Source organism: Dipteris shenzhenensis, chromosome 1 (genome assembly GCF_047967505.1).
Source record: "Dipteris shenzhenensis isolate YYH24624 ecotype China chromosome 1, Dip_SZ_1.0, whole genome shotgun sequence".
NCBI lineage: Eukaryota > Viridiplantae > Streptophyta > Polypodiopsida > Gleicheniales > Dipteridaceae > Dipteris > Dipteris shenzhenensis.
Window position 1 is genome coordinate 57,844,935 of NC_141596.1, and position 10,958 is coordinate 57,855,892.

At 40.1% G+C, this 10,958-nt stretch overlaps 1 protein-coding gene across 1 annotated transcript; it reads left to right on the top strand.

Annotated features, from left to right (window-relative positions):
* The first annotated feature begins 1,326 nt into the window (after window positions 1-1,326).
* LOC147906103 (uncharacterized) lies at window positions 1,327-4,259 on the top strand. Its single transcript, XM_087383146.1, has 3 exons — window positions 1,327-1,633; window positions 2,151-2,419; window positions 3,278-4,259. Exons 1-3 carry the CDS (start codon window positions 1,420-1,422, stop codon window positions 4,073-4,075), a joined length of 1,281 nt encoding a protein of 426 aa, XP_087239272.1. The 5' UTR covers window positions 1,327-1,419; the 3' UTR covers window positions 4,076-4,259.
* The last annotated feature ends 6,699 nt before the right edge of the window (window positions 4,260-10,958 follow it).

A 10,958-nucleotide genomic window follows, 5' to 3' on the forward strand; every position in this document is an offset into this window, starting at 1 on the left:
CTCGGGGGGGGGAAATGAATTCTAATGGTAGAAAGTTCATAAGATGTGTGCAACTGTGTGTTGAGCTACTTTGAGTTTTTTGTGTCACATGTGATTTGACACTAGAAAGTTATCTTGGGAGATTTTTTAGAGTTCTTGTGAGATATTTTGTTATACTAGAGTTCTTGTGAGAAGCATGCTACGAATTTTTGTGTAGGGTTCTTATGAAAAGCATGTTATGTATAGTCCTCATGGATAAATGTCTCTCACATGAGGAAAATGATGAGGATGTGAAAGATGCTATGTCGGCTTCCTCTATACATAATTGACTTCATTTGGGTGAAGAATGGAGAAGATATATGATTAGGGTTGGAAAGGAAGTATAAAAGATTGACAAAAGGGACATGCATTAAGGATACATTTCAATGAAGACCTATGCCCTTTATGCGGTATTCATGTCATGTGATTTCATAATTGTGGTCCTTAGAAAATTAGGAGTGCTAAAACGTCCCATGCACTACTTGATGGCTTTCTAATTAACATAAGTGATCCTATTAATCCCCCTCATAGTTTGCCATGTCCCATAAACTAGTGTCCCATGAGATACAACTCCTCCCAACATTTGTATAGTTCAAACAGGCTAGAACTACAATGTTACACTATATCTATCAAAGAAAAAGTTGTCCCATAAGTATTATTTCTTACACCAGCTCATTCCAGTTGCACATGTCTTAGGATGTGACTATGGCGCTCCTTTTAGATTCACACTATTAAATTGTCTTTGCAAGGGAGATTTTTATGGTAAGTTCTCTCAACAAGATGCCAGATGCCATGAATAGTAAGGCAAATATGATCTTCTGTCAAGTTACCCATTAAGATGTCTCCTTATTGGGTTGTTGCTTGTGATATAATTAGAGTGCTCGAAGACATTGCTCTCATGAGGTGATGTTTCATTAATTATTCTACGCATAGAGATTGTCCATATATATATATGTCTAATGAGGCCTCAACCTCATGATCAGGTAGCAGAGGATGTGGAGCAAAAGTTAGATAGTGCATGTGCCTTCCAAGAATATGCAGAGAACTACTTGTTGTAAAAGGGGTGTGGAGTGGGGCATGGAGTGTATCTATCAATCAAAGATGGTCTTTCACGTCATAGAAAAAAATGAAAACTAAATCTTGCACAGCAATGAAAGGTTAGTGGACGATAGATGGCCTCACGGGCTTGCAAAAGGTCTTATCAAGCCTCACCAACTGCATGTTTTTGTCTTTGTATACTTTCCCTTTGCCTCTTGAAGCCCCAAGCCTTTGCCTTTGGCCATTGCCTTTCATTGTAGTTGTCATAGTGATTCAACCCCACACACATGCACAATACGTCCTCCTTGCAGAAGAAGCACCTGCTCCTGCTCATCCTGCTCCCCTTCGATCGATATTCACGAGATGCAGGCGCCTCTCCCTGCCACCGCGCCTTTCGAGAACGATCCTGACCTCAATTATGATCACACCTCCATGGTCCTTCCTGGGTTCCGCTTCCACCCGACTGAGGAGGAGCTCGTCGATTTCTACCTCAAACGAATGGCCGTTGGTAAACGGCTCAGTATCGAGCTCATCAAATTGGTTGATCTGTATCGTTATGATCCATGGCAGCTCCCTGGTCATCTCTCTCTCTCTCTCTCTCTACCATGTTGTATAGCTTCGAGGTCTTCATTTATGTTAACAACTCTTTCTCTCTCTACCCCTCTGCACTTCGTCCTTCTCTGTGATGGTGTTTCAACTCACGGGTGGCTAAGATTAAATCCGTCTAATGCACAGCTCCGTTTGTTCTACTTTTTCAAAGAGTAATCGAAAGCCATAATCATTTGATACCGTCAAATCAATTGCCTCGGCTTGCATGCATTCGTGCCGCTGATTGTGATTCCTCAGGACGGGTTTACACATAAAGATATAGCTTCAATTAACAGTCTACACGCTTAGCTTTCCCTGAGACATCTTCACTATAAATCATATTTGTCTATAGACGTCCACGTGCTTTGACACACTCAATCTGAAGACATTGTAGGTCTAGACTCAAAGTAGCGTTTTCTGATTGTCATCTGCTCCATATTCTTCCGTTTAACGACTTCATTAGTTCTTGACTAGTTCACTTCCATGGCTCTTTTGCAATCTTGTAGCACTGGCGTTCGTAGGGGAGAAGGAATGGTTTTTCTTCACTCCCAGAGATAAAAAGTACCGTAATGGAGCTCGACCCAACCGCGTTACTGCTTCCGGTTATTGGAAAGCTACAGGGACAGACAGGATGGTTCGGAATTCTCACGGTAACATCATTGGACTCAAGAAAACCCTCGTCTTCTACACTGGTCGTGCTCCCAAAGGATCAAGAACCAATTGGGTCATGAATGAATATCGGCTTCTCCAAAACGCAGAAGCTTCCAGCTACAAGGTATGTTTGAGAGCTTTCTGTTGAAAATGAAAACCTAATAAGTACAAGGTCATTGCTGAACATTGCGAACCCAGTCTAATGTCGTCTGTGCTACGTCTCTCTAGAAGAAACGGCGTGCGTCAACAAGGTCATAGCTGAACAGTACGAAACCCAGTCTAATGTCGTCTGTGCTATGTCCCTCTAGAAGAAACGGCGTGCATCAACAAGATCGTTGCTGAACACTGTGAAACCCAGTCTAATGTCGTCTGTGCTATGTCCCTGTAGAAGCGCGCATGAACAAGGTTATTGCTGAACAGTGCGAAACCCAGTCTAATGTCGTCTGTGCTATGCATATCCCTCTAGAAGATTAAACGACGTGCATCAACAAGATCATTGCTGAACAGTCTGAAACCCAGTCTAATGTCGTCTAGTCTGCTATGTCCCTGTAAAAGCGCGCATCAACAAGGTCATTGCTGAACAGTGCGAAACCCAGTCTAATGTCGTCTGTGCTATGTCCCTCTAGAAGAAACGGCGTTCATCAACAAGTTATACGCCGTTATATTGAAAATTTGTCGGCCGGAAATATCTCTCTGAGCATATGTGTCCAAAGATCTAAATTGCTGTAGCCCTAATAAGTACAGAATTTCATCATAATATTAACTTAGCCACAGGGGAAGCCTCGTAGTGGATCGTCAGTATTCGGCCAGGCATATGTTTGCTGGACTCAGTACCCATTTCATACAATCTATGTTGCTCAGTGTGTGCACCGAACACTCGTACTCGGTTTGGATCTTGTGCTGATATCTAGCTTACGCTACACGTAGCCAAGCGTTCCTTCTACTTAAAGAGAGATACTGAGCTAGTGTCCTTCCCTTGCAGAATGAGGTGGCGCTGTGCCGGGTCTATAGAAAATCAGGCTCGGAGGGTCAATACGATGGCGAAGCTTCTGCAAGCGTCGGAGTAATTAGAGACCCTAATCGTTTAGCTGCATCGACTTCAAACAGCATTGGCAAGCACAGTGACGGCGACTGCTCGATATCATTTGGAAATTCGGACCTTCTGTTTGGCGGCACAAGCGCATTAATGAAGGCCGATGAAGTTTCTAGTAGAAACTCCCTAGATGAGATTATGGGAATACGTATCCAAGCAGAGATGGAAGCTCAATGCCAAAATTATGTTCTGTGGAATCATGCACAGAACGATGTACCGCAGCCAATGGTTCATGTTCCGTTACCATCAGCAGAGAGCTTTGTATTACAACGATCAACACTTCCACAGAAAATGGCTGATGTTAATCTCCCCGATGTGAGTAGCATTGCAAATATGAACACTGTTTCCGCGTATAACATGGCTCAGCATGTTTTTCCATTAGAGCCAATTAGCAACTACACGACCCAACTTGAACTTTTAACAGACAATCATTACTACACAAATGGCGCTGGCAACCCAGGTGTCAATATATCTCCATTAATCAGCTACCCAGAAGGGTCATGCCAACGAGGGTTCACCCCGTCCAGCAGCTTGTTACGCTGTCATTCAACTGGGCAGATCATCAGTCAGTGCTTGGTTGGTCAAGTACGGCCCTCCTTCGGCATCCCTCTTGGAAGCGTATCGCGCTCTCCAAACACAGTTAACAAAATCTTGAAGTCCACCGGTGCTTGGAATCCCATGCACTGAACTTCAAACGAGATTCGAAAAGGAAACGCAGTCCTTAATTTGTTGTGCAGGATCTCAAAGGAAGCACCTTGGGAAAGTCCTTGAATGCATGACAAAATTGTTGAGATTTTGCATTTCAGAAATGAGGGTTGCTTCCCCTCAATGTTATTTAAATGTGTTTCTCGTCAGAATCAAAATCTGTCATTGGGCTATAACACGGATGTATAGTTTTCAGTCATTCTTACATACTTGGTTTTGTCTTTCGATTAGTAGATTCTCCAATATAATTTGAGGACCATCGCTATACTTCAGTCATACTAAGGTGTGCTTTCATTCCATCACCTATGCAATGCTTTAAGTATTATTGCAGGCGCAAACCTGTGCGGACATGTGCATATGCAAAGTGGGTTAAGCTGTGCGGACTGTATATAATTGTACCGGTACAAATAAGTATTTCTTTCGAGAAAATAAAGATGACCTTTTATATGGACCCATCTTTTAATTTTTGTGTATACTTGTCACTCTTTTTACGGTGTATACTTTTGTAACTCTTTTAAGTTGTACATTTCCTATACATTTAGACTTTGAAATGAATGTAACTCAGCTCTATCTTGCGTGTTTCTACCACCAGATGGACACTTTCTTTTAACTTAAAGATGTACGTAACCTTTGTAACTAGTAATATGTTAGTAGCCATCGAGTCCGGTTATAATTGGATCACATCCTATTTTGAAATTTTCCCAAAACACCCCCCCCCCCCTTCTCTCTCTCTCTCCTTTTTTGCTAATCAAAGAACGTTGTGGACATATCAAATGGGCATTCATATTTGCCCTCTAATTTGAATTGTGCCCCCCTCCCCCCCCCTCTCTCTCTCTCTCCTTCCTTCACTATGATAGCTATGACCACTAGCCTCCCTATGTTTTGCAGCCTATTTCGATGTACTGATACATAAGGAAATGTTGTTTCATGCTTTAACTTTGAAAATTGAGTAGAAATGTTGTGCAATTCTAGGAAAGCTTAAAAAGTAAGGTCAGAATCACTACTTGCAATTCTAGGGAAGTTTAAAATGTAAGGGCAAAATCACTATTTGCAAAGCACGCTTTTGGGCTTCATTGGAGTTGCTGAGGACATAACCATGCCTTTTGAACCATCATTTTAAGTTGCTTCTGCGCTTGTGTCAATCTTTCTTCTTTAAATTATTAGTTATTATTGGTTCCATGATTGACCAATGGCTGAAAGTGTCCACTTCAATGTCTTTACAAGAGCTTAAAAATTAAGTATCTTCTCAATATAGTGGTTTTGTGAAACATTTTGTGCCATGGCTGCATGACTCTTTTTAAGAATGTCAAGTACATTGTACAAGATTAGGAAGCTTTTAGATCGATTGAACAATGTAGAAGAGATAATGACATAACACTTACATGCAAAAGCTATGACAAGTTGGTAGAATTACAAGTAGAGAATTGTTGTGACTAAACCAATGCCACAATAAGGAAGTTTGCTAGAATGTTATTATATGCTTCAATAACTTGATGACTGATTTGGATCAAGATTATTGAAAAGGCTTTTCTTTATATGTTACCATGTCATCCACATGTAAAGAATCATCACAACATTTCTAAAAAGGATATACAAATGCAAAATGCATTCATCTCTACATAAGTTCACTCTAGTGATTAAGAAACCAAAATCTTTAATCACGTTGTTCCTCATAATGTAAAGCTTTATGATGCTATCAGATGGTGGGATTCAAGGTAACATATGTCTTCTTACAACCTCAAGAATATTGGATATCCATAATGAGAATTTATGTACAACCAAATTAGAGCATCTGGGAATGAAGGAGTATAGCATATTACAAAAGGAAACTTCCAACACCAAATTGACGTGCATAGCAAGTTGAAAGATGTTGTTTTACATTTTAGACTAATCACACTCAAATTCAACATACACTATGTAGGAGATCTTATGAAATTATCTTATGTTAAATTTTCACTTCAACTTCTAGATAATTATCGGATATTACATTGAACTTTACTATATTGTGAGTTTTTTGCTGCTCTACTATGTATGTATAATATAACCAATACCACAAGATAGCTACCAAGTTGAACAACTAGTTATTGATGTTATTTGACAACTAGTAGAGATATTACTTTGCTACTACTGCTTATATTTTCTAAGTTCTAGCAATCAAATAAGTAACTAGCCTATGCTACCTAGGTAACCTATGTCATCCTGCTAGCTATAGTTTGCTAGTATTTCTAGATACCTAGTTAGTATTATGTATCTCCTAGCTATTGTTGCTAGTCTTTTATAGACTATCTAGCACAACTATTATTACTAGTCTTCTATCCACTCCTTTGGCCACCTTGTATTTCTACACAACAAGACAAAGCAACTATAGATGCGCAAAATATTGGGCGTGTCTATAGGTGCAAATAGAATAGTGAAACTACAGGCACGTCTATGAGCGTGTCTATCAATGCGTTTAATAGCACGGTTATTAACGCATCTAATAGCACATCTACACTGTCTTTTAGATGTGGATTTAGACACCTTTATAAACGCAGAACTGAGAATACAGAGAGTGATATTTTGCTGTAGGCTGATAAATATGCATCACTACTTTCCAAACATTGCCCATGATTACCAAAGCACATAATTTTAATAAAAATATCAATGCTTTCTTGCAAACCCACATATACAAAAACTAAGTGAGGTGAGGAGAATGAGACAATATGTAAAATAGTTTTGCCAATATCAATGATGCGCTATGGTTCGATCTCATCCTCAATGAGATCAACCCTTGCCAAACTATCTACTTCAAAATCCAAACCAATCTTGAAATCTATAAATACATTCGGCCCACTACTACTTGTGCTACTTATGTGCTCATCGAAATTAGCATCACCAATAGCAGGCTCGTCCTCATGGGTAATGGCCTCAATAGCTGTATCTCCTATCTGATGATCATCCTCTGATGATCATCCTCCTCTCTTGTATCACAATCATCATCACCTCTATGGCCATGATCATCCTCCATATGCTCCATATTAGTAAGTATACTATGCATCACTTTGGAGCGTGGCGTAATAGGTATGACATGCCACCACCTATTATTATCCACACCATTGGTTGATAGAGAACCTAATAATTCAAACACAAATACAATCATGTTATTTTCCTTGCATCGAAGGTATCAAATATTTAAAAGTGAGTATTTTTATATGTGTACAATACCTGTTCACACTGTTGCGGTAGTACTAGTGTGTCCTTCTTGCTTTGCCAAAACTTTGTAGAGTCAATAGTTACAAAGCCACTTGCATGGCATTTGGTTGTTGCATTAATTAGGGCCTCTTTCCACCACGTCCTTAAACCACTTGACATCCAAAAAATACACAAATAAGCGTCGAAAGTCAAGCTTAATATTATCTTGGATTATGCCACAATAATCATCCATGGCTCCATTGGCTCCCTCAAAGCTAGCAATGACGCCGCAATCTTGTGTGTTTCTCTTATCATCAATCCGTTGTGTCCAAAAATGCTTGCCCTCAAACCATATAGCATTGAACATAGTACATACACTACACCAAGACAAAATAAATTGAATAAGCAATCTAAATTGTTGAAAGCTCCTAACTTATGCATAACATTCTATATACCAACATTGCTCATGCATCCTTTAGCATACTCCCATTCTTCCATTGTGATATGCATCCCCTCGTCTCTCTCTACTCTCTCCATTTTGTCAAGTAGTCAATCCACATGAATATTCTTTGGAAGTGCTCTTAGATGCCGAGGGTATGGCACACAAGATCTGTGGTGTGGACAAAAGAGGGCTCTTTCTCCTTGTCTTCTTGCCTTTGCATCCTCGTATCTTGTTACCCATGTTTTCATCACATCACTATTAAGCATGCAATAGAGGTTGATATTATTAAGCAACTTGGTGTCTATTACTTTGCTCCGTCCTTTCCCTTGAGGCACAATAGAGGTCATCCTTAGGCCTTCATCATCTCTCCATAGTCATGGGAGAGAGCTATCCACATCAACAAGAAACTCAAAAATATATACAAGTAACTCTTGTACCAGCCAACCCTCGGCCATGCTACCTTTGGGCCTTGCATTTTGCCTCACAAAACCATTCAAGGTCTTCACAAAGTGCTCAAGGAAGAACAACCATCATGCATGTACAGTGCCGCATATAGCAATCTCATCCACCAAATGCACTATGAGATGTAGTTGGCTTGTGAGAATAGAACGTGAAAAGGTCTCCTCCACTAAACAAACCACCTCTAGTGACATAACTCGAGCATTCTCAAGCATGGTGGGATCTATTTCTTTTGAGCTCACATACCTAGAAAGAAAAAAGCGCACCATATTAGCAATATGAAAACCTTGCATGGAGCATTGATATGCTTCACATTTTGTATCCTGTAAAGTACCTCACAAGCTCGCCCATCTTGTAAATATAGTCCTTCACGTCCTTCGATGCACTATGAGAAATGCTAGTAGGTAGTATGAATTGAACACACGAGGAATGGTTAATTAGTTGCTTCTACACTCACAAATTTGGAAGGGAAAAGAGATTATGCTAATAAAATACTTACTTGGAGCATCTTGTGCCAATCATGAGATTTCAAGCCATATAATTGCTCTACACCTCTTTTCTTGCTCTTTGTGAAGGCCCCCTTAAAACACCTCATGCATCCAATGGGAGTACGAATTGTAGTGATAGCTCACTTAACCACCACCATCTCTAGCTTTGATAACCTCCATGGTGCATGGGGTAAAAAGACACGCCCATTTGGCCCCTCTTGTGGCCAAGCTTCAAGCATCCTCCTTGTGGTGCGTAGATCCTCCCTTATGCCTGTAGAATCTTGTGTCCCATTCAAATGTTCCCAAATGGTAGATGCCACATTCTTGAAAATATGCATGGAATCAAGCAGGTGATTGATCTTGAGGTGGGACCAATATGGTAGTTGATAAAAGATGGAGTTGTTGAGATATGGTGCCATGAGCACATGTAGAGAAAAGGTATGAGTAAAGGGAAAGCTGCCACATGGCATGGAGGAGATATCCTACATGTGAGCAAGCAAATGGATGTAAGTACCCTCACCTATAAAAGGGAGGTTCATTTGAAGTAATATCAAACAAGCACTTTGCTCCTTGAATCAATGTGTTCCACAAAAAAGGCCATCCATGTGACCATGATGCATTGTAATTTTTGTACTACAAAAGGACATGATTAAAACAATGAGGATGCATTTTGTAGCAATTGTGATCATAAATACCCAAATTAAGTAGAAAGGTAAAAAACTTACATGTGGCATACATCCACTGACTACAAGATCCTGCACTCGATTGGTTACATCCTTTACATCATGTTCAGCTTCAAGAAGAGCTTCTTGTAGTCAATCACAGAACATGTGTCTAGAGAGAAGAGCAAGGTCTGGTAGATATGGCACCCTCATGACTCTAAAATCTTGTCCTCTCATCTTTTTGCTTTAGCTTCTTTATATCTCTCCACCCATCTTTGCATCTTGGGACTATTGAGGATACCAAACTTATTGAAATTCTCTCTTTGCTCTTTGATCATCTTTCTTTTAACCCCTCTACCTTGGGGAACCTCCTGAATGACACGATCATTATCCTTGATGTTCCAAGCATGTGGCATATGGGGATCCATGGATGCAAGAAACTCTATGATGTATACTAATAACTCTTGCACAAGCCATCACTCTACCGTTCTTGCTTTGGGTCTAGCTCTTTGCCTTACAAATCCCTTCAAAGTTTTCATAAATCATTTAAGGAAAAGTGACACGATCATCGTCCTGATGTTCCAAGCATGTGGCATATAGGGATCCATGGATGCAAGAAACTCTGTGATGTATACCAATAACTCCTACACAAACCCTCACTTTGCCGTTCTTGCTTTGGGTCTAGCTCTTTGCCTTACAAATCCCTTCAAAGTTTTCATAAATCATTCAAGGAAAAACATCCAATGACTATGAATGGTTCCTGCAATGGTGATCTCATCAACTACGTTTATAAGAAAGTGCACTTGAGTCATCATAATGCTTGAGGGAAAGTGCTTCTCAAGCAAGCACACAGCTTCAATGGAGTCCACTTTAGCCCTCTTGCTACTTGATACATATATCTATTTTTGTGAGATCTACCTATTCCATATGCACCCGTAAGATTCAATATTTTCTACCAATCATTTAAAATTGTATGAAATATAATGAAGGTGATATGATAGTAAGCATACCTTATAATGCCAATGATGTTGTAGATAGTTTTTTTAACATCTTCTGATACGCATTCTCTCACTATAATTGGGAGGATAAACTACCCAAGCAACAAAGGAGTTATCACAATGTGTCATAATCATTTAAGTTATAAGAAAGCATCACAATCTTAGTTCTACCCTTCTTTTGAGCTGACATGTAGAATACCTGTAAGACCTTGTGCCAATCATGGGACTTGAGGCCACTAAGCTTATTTTCCTTTGTAAATGCTCCCCTCAGGCAACGCATGTGTCTCGTGGGTGTATGAAAAGATGCAATATCCACCTTCACCCTTGCCTCCTATACCTTAGAAAGGATCCATGGTGCCTTTGAGAGAATAATTCTAGGAGGACGCTCTTGGGTTTGTGGACCACCCTCTTGAGTTCTATGCACATGCTCTTGGGACCACAAGTGAGGCATCCGCATGCAAGTATTCTCGCACTCCCCTTGTGTATTTGTCACCAACCAAGTGTGCCTAAATAGAAGCCCCCACATTCTTGAAGATATGCATGGGATCCAAGAGGTGATTGATGTGAATTCATGAGGAAGCAATGAGGCACACAACGTAAAGCTTTATTCCGAGAGTGGTTACATATATAGGCAACTGCCTCCAT